The 22,207-nt window shown below is 35.9% G+C and overlaps 1 protein-coding gene and 1 non-coding gene across 8 annotated transcripts in view; both read left to right on the top strand.

Moving 5' to 3' along the window:
- Positions 1–22,207, top strand: part of COP1 (COP1 E3 ubiquitin ligase) — a 272,596-nt gene that overhangs the window by 161,861 nt on the left and 88,528 nt on the right. For 6 of the 7 annotated variants that reach the window (XM_027086241.1, XM_027086246.1, XM_027086243.1 and 3 more), the window contains one exon: positions 16,361–16,477. The exons of the other annotated variant lie outside the window; for it this stretch is intronic. In XM_027086241.1, coding sequence (XP_026942042.1) covers positions 16,361–16,477 — 117 coding nt within the window. The remainder of the gene's footprint in view (positions 1–16,360; positions 16,478–22,207) is intronic. 7 annotated transcript variants of the gene reach the window in all.
- On the top strand, positions 10,842–10,924 carry LOC113609315 (small nucleolar SNORD12/SNORD106). The gene has a single exon (XR_003428597.1). It is a non-coding gene; the product is annotated as a small nucleolar SNORD12/SNORD106 (small nucleolar RNA).

The raw sequence follows: 22,207 nt of genomic DNA on the forward strand, positions 1-22,207 counted from the left end.
GCACGGGCTCTAGACGCACAGGCTTCATTAGTTGTGGCACATGGGCTCAGTAGTTGTGGCTTGCGGGCTCTAGAGCGCAGGCTCAGTAGTTGTGGTGCATGGGCTTAGTTGCTCCATGGCATGTGGGATCTTCCTGGACCAAGGCTCAAATCCGTGTCCCCTGCATTGGCAGGCGGATTCTTAACCACTGCTCCACCAGGGAAGCCCTCTTTCTGCCAATTTAATTTACCTCTCTTCTATTTTTTTTTTTTTTTATTTTGGTATATCCATCTTTACTATTCATTCTTTTCTGTTAACCTTACTGTCTTGTTTTGGCCTGGTTCTTCTCATCATTATATTTATAAAGCCCTGTTAACAGGTTTCCTTTATCTTAATAGCCTTAATTTCTTTGCCCTTTCCTTGTTTTCAACATGTAACTTGCAGACTAGTGGATAGATAGGCAAGGGTGGCTCTACCATTGAAAACTTTATTTCACAATGATAGAGCTGTCCTATTCTGTAAAAGGGAAATGACATGACTGGCTTGACCCCAAAAAAGTTTTAGATCAGAAAGTAGCAAGTTGTTTACCCACAGTATATATAGATTGTAATACTTCGCTTTGCAATTGCTTTAAGAAATTATCTTCGAATTTCTGAATTATTTAGAGAATTGTGCTACAATTGACATTTTTATGTTGGAATACAAAGCTACATTAATTAAACTTTTTTTTAAAAAAATAATGTAGTGGGGTAGCCTTTATTGAGAATACTTGTGTACTTCCTCAGGAAAATAGAAGTAATTTAAGTAGGAAGAGCAATTTAAGTAGGAAGAGATTTTTTTTTTAATTACTTACTGATTTTATTTTTTTTAATTTATTTTTGGCTGCATTGGGTCTTCGTTGTGGCAAGCGGGGGCTACTCTTCTTTGCGGTGCGTGTGCTTCTCATTGCAGTGGCTTCTCTTCTTGCGGAGCATGGACTCTAGGCGCATGGGTTTCAGTAGTTGTGGCACGTGGTCTCAGTAGTTGTGGCACACGGGGTTAGTTGCTCCGCGGCATGTGGGATCTTCCCAGAGCAGGGATTGAACCCATGTCCCCTGCATTGGCAGGCAGGTTCTTAACCACTGCGCCACAAGGGAAGTCCCTTGATTTTAAATTGTATTAAGATACACATAAAATAAACCATTTTAACCATTTTAAAGTATACTGCTCAATGGCATTAAGTACCTTCACATTGTTGTGCATCCTTCACCACTGTCAATCCATAGAACCTTTTTCGTATTGCAAACCTGAAACTCTGTGTCAGAAGCTGTTTCTGTTTTACTGAAACAGTAACTCCCCATTCCCCCTTCACCAGCCCCTGGCAATCACCTTTCTAATTTCTGTTTCTTGTGACTGGTTTATTTCACTTAGCATAATGTCTTTTAGGTTCATCCATGTTGTAGCATGTGTTAGAATTTTGTTCTTTTATAAGACCAAAAAATAATCTATTGTATGAATATACCACATTTTGTTTCATTCGTTGATGGATAGACACTTGGTTGCTTCCCCTTTCTGGCTATTGTGAATAATGCTGCTATGAACATGAATGGCAAAATATCTCTTCATATCCCTGCTTTAAGTTCTTCTGGGTATATACTCAGAAATGGAATTGCTGGATCATATGATACATACTTAATTTTTTTAGGAACTGCCATTCTGTTTCCCACAATGGCTGCACCATTTTATATTCCCACCAACAGTACCCAACTATTTCCATTTCTCCACATCCTTGCCAATACCTGTTCTTTTATTTTTCCTTTTTTTTTTAATAATGATTTTAATGGGTATGAAGTGGTATCTTACTGTGGTTTTGCTTTGCTGGCATTTCCCCAGTGATAGTGATGTTGAACATTTTTTCATGTGCTTATTAGCCATTTGTATATCTTCTGAGGAGAAAGGTTTATTCAGGTCCTATGCCAATTTTTTAATTGGGTTTTGTTGTTATTGAGTTTTGGAGTTCTCTATGTATTCTGAATATTAATCCCTTATCATGATTATCAAATATCCATTATATATGATTTATTAATATGTGCTTTGATGCACACAATTTTTTCATATTGATGAATTCCAAATTGCCTATTTTTTTCTTTTGTTGCCTGTGCCTTTCGTGTCATATTCAAGAAGTCATTGCCAAATCCAATGTAATAAAGCTTATGGCCTATTTTTCCGTCTAACAGTTTTATGGTTTTAGCTCTTACATTTGTGGCTTTGATCCATTTTGAGTTCACTTTTGTATATGGTGTAAAGTAAGGGTCTGACTTCATTTTTTACATGTGAATATCCAGTTTTCCCAGAACCACTTGTTGAAAAGATTGTCCTTTCTCCATTGAAAAGTCTTAGCACCCTAGTTAAAAATCATTTTATCATATCTCTGAGGGCTTATTTTTGGACTCTGTTCTTTTCCACTGGTCTGTATATTTGTCATTATGCCACTACCATACTGTTTTGATTACTGTAGCTTTGTTTTGAAATCAGGAAGTGAGTCTTCCATTATTTTTTCTTCTTTTTCAAGATTGTTTCGGCTATTTTAGATCTATTAAGATTCCACATAAATCTTAGGATGGATTTCATTCTATTTCTGCAAAAAAAAACTTCATTGAGATTTTGTTACAGATTGCATTGAGGCTTATCGATTTAATTGATCTTTTCAAACCAGCTTTTGGTTTCATTGGTTTTCTCTATTGACTTCCTGATTTTAATTTATTGACTTTTGCTCTAATTTTTATTACTTCCCTTCTGCTTACTTTAGATCTAATTTGCACTTCTATTTCTAGTTTCCTAAATTGGAAGCTCAGATTATTGATTTTGCATCTTTTTTCTTTGCTTAATATGTGCATTCAGTGCTATAAATTTTCCTCTGAGTGCTGCATCCCACAGATTTTGATAAGTTATATCTTCATTCTCATTTAGTTCAAAATATTCTTAAATTTCGCTTGAGGTTTTTTATTTGACTTATGTATTACTTAGAAGCATGTTGTTTGATCTCCAAGTATAATTCCATTGTGGTCTAAGAAATACACTGTATGATTTCCATTCTTTTAAATTTGTTAAGGTGTGTTTTATGGCTCAGAATGGATGAATGTTGCATGTGACTTTGAGAAGAATGTGTATCCCACTGTTGTTGGATAAAGTAATATGTAGATATCAATCATATTCAGTTGATTTATGGTTCTGTTGAGTTCAACTGTGTCCTTACTGATTTTCTGCTTGCTGTATCTGTCCATTTCTGATAGAAGGGTGTGACATTTTTTAGATTCTACATTAATCTGTGTATTTCTTCTTTTACTATACCACATTATCTTGATTTGTAGCTTAAGTCTTGAAATCATTTAGTGTGAATCCTTCATCTTTGTTCTTGAAAATGATTTTAGCTCTTTACTTTCTCTGCTTTCCCATAAACAGTTTAGAATCAAGTTGCCAGTACCTACAGAAAATCCTGCTGGAATTTTGATTGAGATAGTATTGAATCTATAGATTAATATGGGATGAATTGATATCTTAATGCATTGAGACTTCCATTCCATGAACGTGGTTTATCTCTTCATATTTAGTCCTTTCTGGATTTCTCTTATCATAGTTTTATTGTTTTATAGTTTTTGAATGCAGATCTTGCACATTATTACAACTAAATAGTTTAATATTTGGTGCTATTGAAAATGGTATTTAAAATATTAATATCCATTCATTTTTTACTAGTTTATAGAAAAACAATTGATTTTTTAAATATAAATTACATTTCAACAACCTTGCTAAAGCACTCTTTACTTTTTTTTTTTTTACATCTTTATTGGAGTATAATTGCTTTACAATGGTGTGTTAGTTTCTGCTTTATAACAAAGTGAATCAGTTATACATATACATATGTTCCCATATCTCTTCCCTCTGCGTCTCCCTCCCTCCTACCCTCCCTATCCCACCCCCCCAGGCGGTCACATAGCACTGAGCCGATATCCCTGTGCTATGCGGCTGCTTCCCCCTAGCTATCTATTTTACGTTTGGTAGCGTATATATGTCCACGCCACTCTCTCACTTTTGACTGCACTCTTTACTTTTAAGAGATTATGTGTGGCGATTCCTTGGGCCAATCATGTTGGCAAACAGAAACATTAATACCTTTTCATTTTCAACATGTGTGCCTTTCTCTTTTTTTTGCTTGCTTTATTGTACTTGCAGGAACTTCCAGAACAAGAGTGGTGACAGCAAATATCCTTGCCTTGTTCCTGATCTTATGTGGAAAGCTTATAGTCTTTCATCATCAATATGATGTTAGATTTAGGTTTTGCATTAGGCATTTTTTTGTGTCAAGTTAAGGAAGTTCTGTTCTAGTTTGCTGAGAATTTTTTATCATGAATGGATGTTGAATTTTGTCATGCTTTTTCTGTATCTATTGAGATGATTCTATTGTTTTTCAGTATCATGAACTATAATGATCTGGGTTTTTTTAATTAATTAATTTTATTTTATTTATTTTGACTGTGTTGGGTCTTTGTTGCTGTGCACGGGCTTTCTCTAGTTGCGGCAAAGGAGGGCTACTCTTCATTGCAGTGTGCAGGCTTTTCATTGCAGTGGCTTCTCTTGTTGCAGAGAACGGGCTCTAGGCACGCGGGCTTCAGTAGCTGTGGCTCGTGGGCTCAGTAGTTATGGCTCGCAGGCTCTAGAGTGCAGGCTCAGTAGTTGTGGTGCACGGGCTTAGTTGCTCCGCTGCATGTGGGATCTTCCTGGACCAGAGCTCAAATCCGTTTCCCCTGTATTGGCAGGCAGATTCTTAACCACTGCGCCACCAGGGAAGCCCTGTAATGATCTGTTTTCAAATCTTGAGGTAGCCTTACATTTCCAGGAAAAACCTCATCTTGGTCATGATGTATTATCTGTCTTTTCTATATTGTTAGATTTGATTTGCTAATTTTTTGGGGGGGAATTTTTACATCTATGTTTATGAGGGTTATTTTTTCTATGCTTGTAATGTCTTTTTGTATCAGGATAATGCTGGCCTCCTAAAATGATTTTCCTTTTTCTGTGTGTGTACCCCTGGGTGGGGTGGGTGGAGGGAAGTGATTATTTAGAATTGTTACTGTTTTACTCTTAAATGTTTGGTAGAATTTGTTATTGAAGCTTTCTGTCCTGGAGTTTTCTTTGTTTGAAGGTTTTAACTAAGAACTTAATTTCTTCAGTAGATTTAGAACTGTTCAATTAATCTATTTCTTTTTGAGCGAGTTTTGATAGTTTGTATCTTTCAGGAATTGGTATTTTGTGTCCTTTCTTTTTTTATTATTTATGTACTTAGATCAGTGTGATGTTAGGTTTATCAATCTTATTGATCTTTTCAAATATCTGATTTTATTGGGTTTTCTCTTTTCAGTTTCATTGATGTTTGTCCATTAATTTTTTCTTCTTGCTTTGGGTTTAATTTCTTCTTTTTCTAGGTTGTTACAGTTGAAGTTTATGTCATTGATTTGAGCATTTATCTTTTCTAATATAAATATTTTTTGTTATACATTTCCCTTTAAGCACTACTTTAGCTGATCCCACAGATTTTCATATAATGTGTTTTTCATTCAATTTAAGATTACATCTGTGACTTCCCCAGTGGTCCAGTGGTTAAGACTCCGTGCTTCCACTGCAGGGGGCACAGGTTTGATCCTTGGTCAGAGAACCACATGCCACGTGGCACAGCCAAAAAATAAATAAATAAATAATATAAAAATAAATAAATAAAATTACATCTAATATCTCTTGTGATTGTCTTGCTTGGCTAAGAATTATTTTAAAATATTTTAACATTTTCCATCTTTTTAAAAAAATGTCAGAGCTCTTACTGTTATGGATTTATAGCTTAATTCTTTTAAAATTACAGAACATATTTTTATATAATTTTAATCCTTTTAAATTTGTTAGGATTTGTGGCCCAGAATACAGTCTACCCTGGTAAATATTCCAAGTGCATCGAAAAAATCTATACTCTGCTGTTTGATGGAGTGTTCTATAAGTGTCAGATCAATCTTGTTGATAATATTTTTTTGGTTTTCTATTTCCCCCCTTTTTTGGTCTCCTTGTTTTATTAATTATGAAACAGGAGTGTTGAAATCTAGTTTTATTTCTCTTTTCAGTTATCTTGGGGAGGAGGGTGTTTTGCCTCATTTTGGGGGGAAGTTCTATTGTTAGGGTCAGGAACATTTAGAAATCTTATATTTTCTTGGTGCACTGACCCTTTTATCAGTATTTAGTGTCACTCTTCATCCCTATTGATATTCTTTCTTCTGAAACTGCTTTGTTAGATATTCATCAAACCAGTAATTTCATTCTTTTCTCCTTTGGGATTCCAACTGCATGAATGTTAAACCTTTTTATTTTGTCTTATAGGTCCCTGAGACTCTGTCCTTTTCTTGTCAATATTCTTCAGATTGAGTAATTTGTCTTCTGTCTTCTCGTTCACTAACTTTTATGTGTCCATCTCCCTTTTGCTATGAATTTACCTCAGTGAATCTTTTATGTAAATTACTGTAATTGTTTTAAAATTTTCTATTTTGTTCTTTTTCACAGTTTCCATATCTCTCTGAATACATCTCTCTTTCCATTAATTTTAAATGTTTATTACTTTTACCCCATGGAACATAGTTACAATAGTTGCTTTAACATCTGTTTTATAGCATTGCTCTGTTGATTGCATCTTCCTTTGAAAATTCTTCACATTTTCCTGGATTTTTGTATGTTGAGTTATTTTGAGGTTATATGTTAAGCATTTTGAATATTATTTTGTACAACTCTGGGTACTGTGCAGATTTTCTGGAGAGTGCTTTGTTTTGTTTTTTTAAATCGGGTAACCAGTTGGTTTAGATTTTGACTGTGAGTTCTGTCGTGCCTATGTGAGTGCTTGTTTTACTGTCAGGTCAGTTTTCAAAGCCTTTGCTGTGCTCCATTGGTTTGTCTGATGCATATGCCAGTCAGAGGTTAATCTGGAAATTAGTAGGTCTTTTCAAACGTAGTTCAATGCTCATAGCCTTTGCCATTCTACTTTGTGTCCATCTTGCACATAGAACTCAGAAGTAACTATAAGACTTATGCTGTTCATACACAGAAGTATGGGATCTCCTTTTCCAGTGCTTTCTTTTTGAAGTTTCTCCTGCACACTCTTCATCCCCCAGAGTCTTTTTTACTAAGGGTTTCTCAAGAAAGTAGGGTTTTCTGTACAGATGAGTTACTCCTTTTTGTGGCCGTGGAGATGGAGTTTCTCTTGGTGCATTAGCTTCCCATACTGATGCAGCTCTGTGACTAAAGCCCTCCCTTGGGGAAGAGTTGAAAGAGAAAAAGGATGAAACAAAAGAAAAGCAATGAAAATTACTCCCAAACCTCTGGCTTGCAAGAACCCCTTTTATTAGTCTTAATGGCCAGATACACAGGGATTTTCCTTAGTTTTTGCTGATTGAGGTACTGACTTTGCCTCTCTGTGGGAGAATAGAGGGAGGAGCAAAACAGTATTCTCACCTCCATGTTGGTCACTTCCTAAGTCTTGAATTTCCTCCCCCGCATGACTGGTTTTCCTTATTATTCACGTTCCTCAGAGAGTCACTTTCTGTTTTCTTGATAATTGTCCAGAGTAAACTCACAGTGAGAGAGACTGACAGATTACTCTGTCTTGGTTGGTACTAACATTCCCAAGTGCATTTAAGCCTTTCTCAGAAGTGTTACAGACATACCTCATTTTATTGCACCTTGCTGATACTATGTGTTTTACAAATTGAGGGTTTATGGTAACCCTGTATAGAGCAAGTCTATTGGTGCCATTTTTCAACAGCTTTTGCTCATTTCATGTCTCTCTGTCACATTTTGGTAATTCTCACAAAATTTCAAACTTATTCAGTGTTTTTGTATGTGTTATGGTGATCTGTTATCAGTGATCTTTGGTGTTTCTATTGTAATTGTTTTGGAGTGCCACACACTGCACCTATATAAGATGGCAAACTTAATCGATAAACGTAGTGTGTGTTCTGATTGCTCCACCCCTGTCCGTTCCTCTGTCTCTCTCCTTCTCCTCAGGCCTCCCTATTCCCTGAGACATAACAATGTTGAAATTAGGCCAGTTAATGACCCTCTGTTGGCCTCTAATTGTTCAAGTGAACAGAAGAGTTGCACATCTCACTTTATTATTTATTTTTTATAAATCGAAGTATAGTTGATTTACAATGTTTGTGTTAATTTCTGCTGTGCAGCAAAGTGATTCAGTTATACATATATATACATTTTTTCATATTCTTTTCCATTATGGTTTAACTATACTGAATATAGTCCTCTGTGCTATACAGTAGGACCTTGTTGTTTATCCATCCTATATATAATAGCTTACATATGCTAACCGCAACCTCCAACTCCATCCCTCTCCCATTCCCCTCCCCCTTGGCAACCACCAATCTGTTCTCTATGAGTCTGTTTCTGTTTTGTAGGTAAATTCATTTGTGTCATACTTTAGATTCCACATATAAGTGATGTCATATGGTATTTGTCTTTCTCTTTCTCACCTCGCTTAGTATGATGATCTCTAGGTCCATCCATGTTGCTGCAAATGGCATTATTTCATTCTTTTTTATGGCTGAGTAGTATTCCATTGTATATATATATATACACCACATTTTCTTTATCCATTCCTCTGTTGATGGACATTTAGATTCTATCCATGTCTTGACTATTGTGAATACTGCTGCTTTGAACATAGGGGTGTATGTATCTTTTTGAATTATAGTTTCATCCAGATATATGCTCAGGAGTGGGATTGCTGGATCATATGGTAGCTCTATTTTTAGTTTCTTAAGGAACCTCCATACTGTTCTCCATAGTGGCTGTATCAATTTACATTCCCACCAACAGTGTAGGAAGGTTCCCTTTTCTCCACACCCTCTCCAGCATTTGTTATTTGTAGATTTTTTGATGATGGCCATTTGACCACTGTGAGGTGGTACTTCATTGTTGTTTTGATTTCTCTAATAATTAGTTATGATGTTGAGCATCTTTTCATGTGACACATCTAACTTTAAATCAAAAGCTAGAAATGATTAAGGCTAGTGAAGAAGGCATGTTGAGAGTCAAGATAGGCTGAAAGCTAGGCCTCTTGCACCGAACACTTAGCCAAGTTGTGAATGCTAAGGAGAAGTTCTTGAAGGAAATTAAAAGTGTTATTCCAGTGAACACATGGATGATAAGAAAGTGCAATAGCCTTATTGCTGATATGAAGAAAGTTTTAGTGGTCTGGATAGAAGATCAAATATTCCCTTAAGCCAAAGCCTAATCCAGAGCAAGGCCCTAACTCTCTTCAATTCTATGAAGGTTGAGAGAGGTGAGGAAGTTGCAGAAGAAAAGTTTGAAGCTAGCAGAGGTTGGCTCATGTGGTTTAAGGAAAGAAACTGTCTTTACAACATAAAAGTGCACGGTGAAGCTGCAAGTGCTGATTAGAAGCTGTTGCATAACTGATTCACTTTGTTATAAAGCAGAAACTAACACACCATTGTAAAGCAATTATACTCCAATAAAGATGTTAAAAAAAAGAAATAAATAAAAAGCTGTTGCAAATTATCCAGAAGATATAGCTAAGATAATGAAGGTGGCTCCACTAAACAACATATTTTCAATGTAGATGAAACAGTATTATATTGAAAGAAGATGCCATCTAGGATTTCCATAACTAGAGAAGTCAGTGCCTGGTTTCAGAGCTTTAAAGGACAGGCCGACTCTTGTTGGGGCTAAAGCAGCTGGTAACTTGAAATTGAAGCCAGTGCTCATTTGCCACTTTGAAAATTGTAGGGCCCTTAAGAATTATGCTAAATCCACTCTGCCTGTGCTCCTTAAATGGAACAACAAAGCCTCATGACAGCACATCTGATTACAACATGGTTTGCTGAATATTTTAAGCCTACTGTTGAGACCTCCTGCTCAGAAAAAAAGATTCCTTTCAAAATAGTACTGCTCATTGACAATGCTCCTGGTCATCTAAGACCTCTGATGGAGAGAGACAATGAGATTAATGTTGTTTTCATGCCTGCTAATACAACATCCATTCTACAGCCTATAGATCAAGGAGTAATTTCAACTTTCAAATCTTATTATTTAAGAAATACATTTTGTAAGGCTATATGTGCCATAGATAGTGATTCCTCTGATGAATCTGGGCAAAGTCAATTGAAAACAGAGAAATTGTTCATGAAAGGATGAGTTAATAGATGGGGCAGACTTCACTGCTGTCTTACTTTAAGAAGTTGCTGCAGCCACCCCAAGCCTTCAGCAACCACCATTCTGATCAGTCAGCAGCCATCAACTTAGAGGCAAAACAGTCTACCAGTAAAAAGACTCAGATAATGGTTGCCATTTTTTAGCAATAAAATATTTTTTAATTAAGGTGTGTAAATTTTTTTTTTTTAGATATAACGCTACTGCACATTTAATAGACTGCAGTATAATATAAACATGGATTTTACATGTACTGGGAAAACAAACATTTTGTGACTCCCTTAATTACAGTACTTGCTTTATTGTGGTGGCCTGGAACAAAACCCTCTATACAGGAATGCCTGTATTTACTGTTTCTTAAATATATTTATCACTCCTTGACTGGTGATTTTACTTATAAAATATAGCCTTTATAATAATTATATAGTAAGAATATTTTTTAAATTACTTTTAATGTATTTTACACAAAAATATTTAACATTTTTTATATTTGTTGTTTGATCAATTTTTAACCATTATTAACAATGGAAGTTATTTTTTCATTGCATAATTAAATACTCAGTCCTTACAAATGATATTTTTCTGATCTGTATATTTTAACAATAGTTTAATTCCTCATAAATGATGACTGAACTTTTTTCCCCGACAGATCAACCATGTTGATCTAACTTCTCTAAGCCAGTTATAAGATAAAAAGTTAAAAAATAAAAGTAAAAACAGTTTACTTCCAATTATATGTGCACATATTTGCATGTTAAAGAACTGTCAGTACCTAGCAAAGTAATCAGAAAAGAGTTTCATGTGCCATTTTATAAGTTCTTTTGGGAAAATGTATTTTCCTTTTAAAATACATAACCTAAGAGTCATCCAATAAATAATCTTGTTTTTGAAATAGAATAAGCACATTCTTTTTTTGTTTGTTTTTTGCGGTACGCGGGCCTCTCACTGTTGTGGCCTCTCCCGTTGCGGAGCACAGGCCCCGGACGCGCAGGCTCAGCGGCCATCGCTCATGGGCCCAGCCGCTCCGCGGCATGTGGGATCCTCCCAGACCGGGGCACGAACCCGTCCCCTGCATCGGCAGGCGGACTCTCAACCACTGCGCCACCAGGGAAGCCCAGCACATTCTTTAAAGGTTTTTTCCCCTCCACATATGAGTTTTAAGAATTTAGGCTTTAGGACACCCTAAATTTAGCCTGATTTATTCCAAATTTTCATAGTTGTATATGTTAATGTAAAAGTGCTGAATTTGAAATCTTGGTAAATTTCAAAAATTAATTTTACTTAACTCATACTGAATGAAATGCTTCCACTTCTTATCATCAGAGGACTAAAAAATGAACTGCAACATAATAAATAAACAGCATTATGATAACAGTTACATTCCCATAAGTTATAACTCTACTAAGTATAATATCTCCTGGATCCAAAAGAAAGTAAAAGGCTTGTGTTGGCCAGCATCCCAGATGGACCCCAGTGATCTTTGGTTTCTATTATTCCCACACTTGTTTAGTTCCCCTGCTTCCCCATTGCTCCAGTCTGCATGATAGCAGAATACTGTAGAAATGAAGGTATGTCCCTTCTGAAATTAGTTTATCTGTCTTCATTATTCTCTTTCCATTCACTTGGTTTGGGAGAAGCTAGCTGTATCATAAGCCCAAATGGTGGGGAACCGAGTCCTCACGCCAAGAGCTGTGTTGAGTGAACTTTGAAACGAATTCTTCAGCTCAGCTTTACTGTGACCTCTGAGCCTTGACACGGGGAGCCAAAAGCACCCAGCCAAGCTGCTTGGAGATTCCTGATTCTCAGAAACTATGTGACATAGTAAATTTTGTTGTTTTAAGTTGCTAAGTTTTGGGGCAATTTGCTGTGCAACACTAGCTAACTAATGTGACAAGGCCTGTTTTCTCTCTGATGAAGTTTAAAAGAAAAACTTACGTTTGATAATTAGCATTGTCAAAGTACACATCTTTGTGTTTAATCTTTTACACTTTTTTAGGCTTATCAAATAGTATAGATGTTTATGATAGTTTTGGGTGAAGCAGCATTCTCCCTTTTAATTCATTCTGTTTTCTGTAGGATCTAGACAGTAGTTCAGAAGTGGGTTCAGTAGTACCAGATATGAATCATACTCATACTTGCACATTCTCACTAAAGACAGGCTTTCTTATTGTGTCAAACTCCTGGGCCTGTTTCCTTTATCTTTTACAATGAATTCTTTCTTAGGAAGCTTTGTGCAAATAGATATACAGTGGACCCAGTCTGAAAAGCTCAGAAACATAAATCCTGCACATTGAAATTGGTACTGACATTATTATAGATATGTAATGTGTTCTGTTTTTGGAAAAAATAATTTTGAACAAAAGAACTTAGGGAGTGTTTAACCCAGACTTTAAAGATTTGTAGATGATAAACCTCACCAATCCTCTAGGGTAGTTGGATTTTTTTAAATTCAGGACTTTTTAATGGGACTTAAGATTCAGGTGATACTCAAAAAACCAGAAAAACAAAAAAACAAAAATTTTTCTTTACCTATTAACATTAATCAAACTTGTAATAAAACACTTAGTTATAAGTAAAAAATTCATTCCTAAAGGGAGCTAGATAGTACTCAGAACAAGTTTTTTTTTTTTTTAGTCTCCTACATTTTGACATGATTTTCCTAGGAGTCACTATTTTGATTTTTTTCTGAGTGTCACAGGAGACTAAATAAGGGCAGTGTGTTTTGTTTGATTTAATTGCTTTAGCTCTTCACCTTGAGGATATTTTCTTTTAAATTCGCCTTTGTTTTTTCTTGCCAAAAGGAATTTTCACAATAAATGTTGAGACTGTAATTTTGTAGTTAAAAGAAATTCTTACTATCAGACTTTTACGGAGAAAGGAACCATAGTTCCTTATTGTGAAGAACATCTCATTTATATTTGTCTTAGACATTTTTTTTTTTTTTTGGCCACACCACGCAGCTTGCAGATCTTAGTTCCTCTTAACAGGGATCAAACCCAGGCCCCTGGAGGTGAGAGCGCCAAGTCCTAACCACTGGGCCGCCAGGGAATTCCCAGTCTTAGACATTTTCTTCCGGTACTTTTATTGATTTCTTTCTCCAAAAGATTATACTATTTTACCTTTTGACCTATGATGTTATCTTAGGCTATTAAGTTGATTTTAATGTTATTTCATCATATCTGTTATATTAGTTCCCTAGGGCTGCCATAGCAGCGTACCACTACATGCCTGGCTCCTACAATAGAAATTTATTCTCTCACAGTACTACAGGCTTAGAAGCCCGGAGTAAGGTATTGGCAGGGCCATTCTCCCTCTGAAGACTCTAGGGAAGAATCCGTCCTTGCTGCCTTCCTAGCTTCTGGTGGTTACGTAGCAGTCCTTGGCATTCTTTTACTTGTAGCTGCATCCAATTTCTGCCTCTCTCTACACATTGCCTTCTTCACTCTTTGCCTCTGTAGCCAAGTCTCCCTCGCCTTATAAAGGTATCAGTCATTGGATTTAGGACCCATCCTATTCCAGTATGACCTCATCTTAACTTGATTACATCTGTAAAGACCCTATTTCAAAATAAGTTGACACTCATAGGTACCTAGTGTTAGGACTTCAACGTATCTTTTTGTGGAGAACAATTTAATCCACAATACCTGTTCTCTTTAATAGCTAATAACTTAATAACAGTATTATATTCCTTGTGCATTTTTCTTTTCTATGCTTTATATATTCAGTGTATCTTTATAGTATTTTAAACCTTAGGTATCCTTACAGTTCAGACAGTTATATTAGATTCTAATATCTTATGTGTTGAAAATTATAACCATGGTGGTTACCATTATGTCTTATTTTTAAAATGTAAATGATTACTCCATTGAGAAAATTACTTTGAAATAAAAAAGAAGACCTCACTTCTAAGTTAGCTGTTGTTCTGTTAGTTCTGGTTCATTTTTATGACTACTCATATTTAATAGTCATGAAACACTGATATATAATCCTTGTTTTTAAAGGTTCTTAGTGATTAGTAGTGAGGTTATGGGATTAGTAGGTGCTTCATAAATATTTGTTGTGGATTAACTTTGGCTTGCCACACTGTTAGAGTACAGTCCTACCACTTGATATTCTAATCTATAAGTACTATTTGACATGCAGACTTTTAATTACAGCTAGCCATCTCATCTCAGAATTGTGTATCTTAATTGCCTGAACAATTGTATGTTGACTGAAATAGCACGATTCCTATTGGAAAATAACATGAAACAAATCAAACATTTCTATTTAAAACTGTTATTTTTTTATTTTAGTAATGAGTATCTTATGTTTCTCTGGGAAGGCTAATAGATTCATCAGGTATTTTCTTTGGTTTTTTTTTTTGCGGTACGCGGGCCTCTCACTGTTGTGGCCTCTCCCGTTGCGGAGCACAGGCCCCGGACGCGCAGGCTCAGCGGCCATGGCTCATGGGCCCAGCCGCTCCGCGGCATGTGGGATCCTGCCGGACCAGGGCACAAACCCGTGTCCCCTGCGTCGGCAGGCAGACTCTCAACCACTGCGCCACCAGGGAAGCCCAATTCATTAGGTTTTAAATAATTTTTTTTAATGATTAATTTTTATTCAGAGGTTTCACATATTTAAAGAAATTTTCTATTCTTGTGAAATTCTATTCATAGAAGATAAATGATCCTGTTCACACAGAGGAAGTCTCTATTCTTATGAAATAACATTCATAGAAGTGGTAGTTGTTGGAACCATTTTTATGTTTTTCACTCCTATTTAAAGATCACTGTATTAATAATCCTAAAAAGATTCTAAAATTTTATTATGCCTCCAGCTCTATATTTTGGTTTTCAACTCTGCTTTACAAATTAGAATCACTCAGAAAGCTTTTTTTTAAAAATTAATTTATTTATTTTTGGCTGCGTTTGGTCTTCATTGCAGTATGCAGGCTTCTCATTGCGTTGGCTTCTCTTGTTGTGGAGCACAGGCTCTAGGTGCACGGGCTTCAGTAGTTGTGGCACATGGGCTCAGTAGTTGTGGCACACAGGCTTAGTTGCTCTGAGGCATGTGAGATCTTCCTGGACCAGGGCTTGAACCCGTGTCCCCTGCACTGGCAGGTGGATTCTTAACCATTGCGCTACCAGGGAAGCCCCCCGGAGAGCTTTTTAAAAAACCACCAATACCTGGACCCCATCTGGGCACTGTCCTGATGAGACATTGGGACCCATAGAATGATGGGTTAGGAAGGCTTTTGTTGTTGTTGTTGTTGTTAATGTTTGTTATTAATCCTAATGTGCAACCAGGATCGTAACCTGTATCTTGAAAGTCTATTTGTATTCTAGTGTCTACTAAGACATTTTTGTTTAAAAATGATATGGTTGCTCTGGTAACTCACAAGATAACATCTCACTTTTATACTTCTGTTTTCAGATCTGACCTGCTCTGATCAGTCAGCTTTTCACTCCCTAATCCTTACAAATCTCAATATATACCATTGGAATGGACTAAATATCAAATATTAAAGCAAAATTTTAAAGTTCAGCTAAGCAATTCTGTCATCTGTTACTTTAGACGTACTAAATCATACAACTAAGTTCCCATGTAAAATTTTAAAATCATGGAATTCTTAATTGAAAGATGAAATAAGAACTGCTCCCAGGTACTTTAAAAGATATTTGTGTTTATATCATATATACAATCTGATATATATCGTACATGTGAAAATGTGTGTGTATGTGTGTATGTGAGGTTCTCAAAAGTGTAATAGGTTGGACGATAAACCATGTAGTTGCCTTACTCATACACACACACACACACACACACACACACACACACACACACTATTTAAAGAATACTAAGGCAAATACACATGTATTTCAGATTGCTTTGTTTTAACCTGTCTTTTATGCCTTAGTTATGAGATATATTGATTATGTAATATTTTCTGACTTTGAAACTAAGTTCTGTTGGTTTAAATATACTGTTCTATTATTCGTTCATTCAGGTTAAACATTTTTGATCCTAGTAAACCAAAATGCTTAGATTAGCATGAAAAGACAGCTGTAGCAATAAGCAGACTTTCTCAGTTACAGAAGCACTGGCCTATGTATTGTTTATTTTCATTTTTATTGTTCCTTACTCTTAGTGAAGCTATGGTCTACCAACCTAGACAACTCGGTGGCAAGCATTGAGGCGAAGGCTAACGTGTGCTGTGTTAAATTCAGCCCCTCTTCTAGATACCATCTGGCTTTCGGCTGTGCAGGTAAGAAATGAAAGATTTGTCTTCTTTTGTTGTTGGTTTTCATGACTAAGATAAAAGAACGTTTTAAAATGAATAACTTTCTTTGTAGGTTTAAACTTTGTTTTCATTATTATACTCTAAATTAGAACTATGTGGTATGCCATTTTTACTCATTAATTGCTGTGCCTTAATTTCAGTGTACTGTCTCCCATGTCTAATACATAGAGATGGGTTTGTTGATTATTTTTGTTGCTGTTCCTCTGAGTCTTTGCATGCATGAATAATGCTTATTTGTTTACAAACTTAGGTCATAATGATGTTTAAACAATGAAGCTGTATTGTTTAGACACAGGAAACCTTTTTTTTTTTAATTAAAGGAAACCTAATAATTCCTTCAATTTGTCTTACCATCATAATTACTGATAGGGCTTTCTTTCATTCTCAAAAGTGTTATGGGTTGGAAGATAAATTATATGGTCACTTTTACTCATAATTCCTTTGTCTTCTATATCTGAATTCCTACCTTGAATGTTTACTAAAGCAGTAAACAACTGTAATTTAACTTTAGCATTGTTAAATCTCCTTGATTCTTGATTCCTTTTTTTATTGATAATCTTGAGTAAAAAAAAAAAAAAAAAAAAAAGATAATCTAGCACCATATCATGAACACAATATTACCTTGTAAAAAGGTAAATTTAAATCTTAATTTGTCATAACATCTTTTCCTTATTCCAACTTACTATTTATTTCACTTGCATACTGGCATAATTTCATAATTAAATTCCAGGAGGGTATGGATGAACATGTATATGTGGGTAGAATTCTCTTTTCATTAGCAGATAGATTTTTTTTTCCCCCTCACATGCTGCTCTTTTCCATTGGGACCTACTATTCCCTTATTTAAATCCCTGTTTTGTCTCTGACTAGAAATGTTACTTCGGGCAAATTGATTAACTTCTCTCCGCAAGTTCCTTATCTTTAAAATAGAGATAGCCTTTTGGGTCTCTTATGACGATTATGAAAGGAAGATGCTGTCTGTAAAGCTCTTCGAAAATGATGCTCAATAATTAGTTATTATTATTAATTAATATTTTATCAGTGATTTAATTAGAGTAGGTTTTTGAGTTTTTAATATTATAAACATACTCACCAATGGCCATCAATTTTTTTTTTTGGTTACGAGTTTTTATTTCTTTTTTAACATCTTTATTGGAGTATAATTGCTTTACAATGGTGTGTTAGTTTCTGCTTTATAACAGAGTGAATCAGCTATATGTATACATATATCCCCATATCTCCTCCCTCTTGCATCTCCCTCCCACCCTCCCTATCCCACCCCTCTAGGTGGTCACAGAGCACTGAGCTGATCTCCCTGTGCTATGAGGCTGCTTCCCACTAGCTATCTATTTTACATTTGGTAGTGTATATAAGTCCATGCCACTCTCTCACTTCATCCGGGCTTACCCTTCCCCCTCCCCGTCCATGTCCTCAAGTCCATTCTCTACGTCTGCATCTTTATTCCTCTCCTGCTCCTAGGTTCTTCATAACCTTCTTTTTTTTTTTTCTTTTTAAGATTCCATATATATGTGTTAGCGTATGGTACTGTTTTTCTCTTTCTGACTTACTTCACTCTGTATGACACACTCTAGGTCCATCCACCTCACGACAAATGACTCAGTTTCGTTTCTTCTTATGACTGAGTAATATTCCATTGTATCTATGTGCCACATCTTCTTTATCCATTCATCTGTCAATGGACACTTAGGTTGCTTCCATGTCCTGGCTATTGTAAATAGAGCTGCAATGAACACTGTGGTACATGACTCTCTTTGAATTATGGTTTTCTCAGGGTATATTCCCAGTAGTGGGATTGCTGGGTTGTATAGTAGTTCTATTTGTAGTTTTTTAAGGAACCTCCATACTGTTCTGCATAGTGGCTGTATCAATTTACATTCCCACCAACAGTGCAAGAGGGTTCCCTTTTCTCCACACGCTCTCCAGCCTTTATTGTTTGTGGATTTTTTGATGATGGCCATTCTGACTTTTGTGAGGTGCTACCTCATCAGAGTTTTGATTTGCATTTCTCTAATGGTTAGTGATGTTGAGCGTCCTTTCAAGTGTTTGTTGGCAATCTGTATATCTTCTTTGGAGAAATGTCTGTTTAGGTCTTCTGCCCATCTTTGGATTGGGTTGTTTGTTTTTATGATATTGAGCTGCAGGAGCCGCTTCTAAATTTTGGAGATTAGTCCTTTGTCAGTTGCTTCATTTGCATCTATTTTCTCCCATTCTGAAAGTTGTCTTTTCATCTTGTTTAGTTATTCCTTTGCTGTGCAAAAGCTTTTAAGTTTCATTAGGTCCCATTTGTTTATTTTTGTTTTTATTTTCATTTCTCTAGGAGGTGGGTCAAAAAGGATCTTGCTGTGATTTATGTCATAGAGTGTTCTGCCTATGTTTTCCTCTAAGAGATTATAGTGTCTAGCCTTACATTTAGGTCTTTAATCCATTTTGACTTTATTTTTGTGTATGGTGTTAGGGAGTGTTCTAATTTCATTCTTTTACATGTAGCTGTCCAGTTTTCCCAGCACCACTTATTGAAGAGTCTGTATCTTCTCCATTGTATATTCTTCCCTCCTTTATCAAAGATACAGTGACCATATGTGTGTGGGTTTATCTCTGGGCTTTCTATCCTATTCTGTTGATCTATATTCCAGGTTTTGTGCCAGTACCATACTGTCTTTTTTTTTTAAGGAATTCCTTTATTTTTATTATTTATTTATTTATTTTTGCTTTGTTGGGTCTTCGTTTCTGTGCGAGGGCTTTCTCTAGTTGCAGCAAGCAGGAGCCACTCTTCATCCATTTATTGAAGAGACTGTTTTTTCACCACTGTATATCCTTGCCTCGTTTGTCATAGATTAGTTGACCATAGGTTTGTGGGTTTATCTCGAGGCTGTCTATCCTGTTCCATTGATCTTTATTTCTGTTTTTGGGCCAGAATGATATTGTCTTGGTTACTGTAGCATGTAGTACAGTCTGAAGTCAGGGAGTCTGATTCCTCCAGCTCTCTTTTTTTCCCGCAAGATTGCTTTGGCTATTCAGGGTCTTTTGTGCCTGCATACAAATTTTAAGATTATTTGTTCTAGTTCTGTAAAAAATGCCTTTGGTAATTTGACAGGGATTGCATTGAATCTGTAGATTGTTTTGGTAGTATAGTCGTTTTCACAATGTTGATTCTTCCAATCCAAAAACATGGTATATCTCCTCATCTTTTTGTGTTTTTAATTTCTTTCATCAGTGTCTTATAGTTTTCTGCATACAGGTCTTTTGTCTTCCTACCTAGGTTTATTCCTAGGTATTTTATTTTTTGTTGTTGCAGTGGTAAATGGGAGTGTTTCCTTAATTTCTCTTTAAGATTTTTCATCATGAGTGTATAGGAATGCAAGAGATTTCTGTGCATTAAATTTGTATCCTGCTACTTTACCGAATTCATTGATTAGCTCTAGTAGTTTATTGGTGGCATCTTTAGGATTCTCTATGTATAGTATCATGTCATCTGCAAACAGTGACAGTTTTACTTCTTTTCCAATTTGTATTCATTTCATTTCTTTTTCTTCTCTGATTGCTGTGGCTTGAACTTCCAAAACTATGTTGAATAATAGTGGTAAGAGTGGACATCCTTGTCTTCTTCCTTATCTTAGAGGAAATGCTTTCAGTTTTTCTCCACTGAGAATGATGTTTGCTGTGGGTTTGTCGTATATGGCCTTTATTATGTTGAGGTAGGTTCCGTCTGTGCCCACTTTCTGGAGAATTTTTATCATAAATGGGTGTTGAATTTTGTCAGAAGCTTTTTCTGCATCTATTGTGGTGATCATTTGGTTTTTCTTCTTCAGTTTGTTAGTATGGTGTATCACATTGATTGATTTGCATATATTGAAGAATCCTTGCATCTCTGGGATATATCCCACTTGATCATGGTGTATGATCCTTTTAATGTGTTGTTGGATTCTGTTAGCTAGTTATTTGTTGAGGAATTTTGCATGTATATTCATGAGTGATATTGTTCTGTAAATTTCTTTTTTGGTAGTATCTTTGTCTAGTTTTGGTATCAGGGTGATGGTGGCCTCCTATAATGAGTTTGGGAGTGTTCCTTCCTCTGCAGTTTTTTGGAAGAGTTTGAGAAGGATGGGTGTTAACTCTTCTCTAAATGTTTGATAGAATTCACCTGTGAAACCATGTGGTCATGGACTTTTGTTTGTTGGAAGGTTTTTAATCACAGTTTCAACTTCATTACTTGTGATTGGTCTGTTCATATTTTCTGTTTTTTCCTCGTTCAGTCTTGGAAGGCTATGCCTTTCTAAGAATTTGTCCATTTCTTCCAGGTTGTCCATTTTATTGGCATAGAGTTGCTTGTAGTGGTCTCTTAGGATGCTTTGTATTTCTTCGGTGTCTGTTGTAACTTCTCCTCTTTCATTTCTAATTTTATTGATTTGAGTCCTCTCTCTCTTTTTCTGGATGAGTCTGGCTAATGGTTTATCAATTTTGTTAATCTTCTCAAAGAACCAACTTTTAGCTTTATTGATGTTTGTTATTGCATTCTTTGTTTCTATTTCATTTATTTTTGTTCTGATTTTTATGATTTCTTTCCTTCTGCTAACTTTGGGTTTTGTTTGTTCTTTCTTTAGTTGCTTTAGGTGTAAGGTTAGGTTGCTTATTTGAGATTTTTCTTGTTTCTTGAGGTAGGATTGTATTGCTATAAACTTCCCTCTTAGAACTGCTTTTGCTGCATCCCATAGGTTTTGGATAGTCGTGTTTTCATTTTCATTTGTCTCTAGGTGTTTTTTGATTTGCTCTTTGATTTCTTCATTGATCTCTTTGTTATTTAATAATGTATTGTTCAGCCTCCGTGTGTTTGTGTTTTTTACGTTTTTTTCCCTGTAATTGATTTCTAATCTCATAGCGTTGTGATCAGAAAAGATGCTTGATATGATTTCAATTTTCTTAGATTTACTGAGGCTTGAATTGTGACCCAAGGTATGATCTATCCTGGAGATTGTTCCATGCGCACTTGAGAAGAAAGTGTAATCTGCTGTTTTTGGATGGAATGTCCTATAAATATCAATTAAATCTATCAGGTCTGTTGTGTCATTTAAAGCTTGTGTTTTCATATTAATTTTCTGTTTGTTTGATCTGTCATTTGGTGTAAGTGAGGTGTTAAAATTCCCCACTATTATTGTGTCACTGTCGATTTCCTCTTTTATAGCTGTAAGCAGTTGCCTTATGTATTGAGGTGCTCCTATGTTGGGTGCATATATATCTATATTTGTTATATCTTCTTCTTGGATTGATCCCTTGATCATTATGTAGTGTCCTTCCTTGTCTCTTGTAATAGTCTTTATTTTAAAGTCTATTTTGTCTGATATGAGAATTGCTACTGCAGCTTTCTTTCTTTTTTTTTTTTTTTAGAAGTTGTTGGGGGTGGAAGTTTATTAATTAATTTATTTTTGCTGTGTTGGGTCTTCGTTTCTGTGTGAGGGCTTTCTCTAGTTGTGGCAAGCGGGAGCCACTCTTCATCACTGTGCACAGGCCTCTCACTATCGTGGCCTCTCTTGTTGTGGAGCACAGGCTCCAGACGCACAGGCTCAGTAGTTGTGGCTCACGGGCCTAGTTGCCCTGCGGCATGTGGCATCCTCCCAGACCAGGTCTCGAACCCGTGTCCCCTGCATTAGCAGGCAGATTCTCAACCACTGCACCACC

The sequence above is a fragment of the Aethalodelphis obliquidens genome, unplaced genomic scaffold (assembly GCF_003676395.1).
Source record: "Aethalodelphis obliquidens isolate GAN/ISIS:26980383/991018 unplaced genomic scaffold, ASM367639v1 scaffold55, whole genome shotgun sequence".
NCBI lineage: Eukaryota > Metazoa > Chordata > Mammalia > Artiodactyla > Delphinidae > Aethalodelphis > Aethalodelphis obliquidens.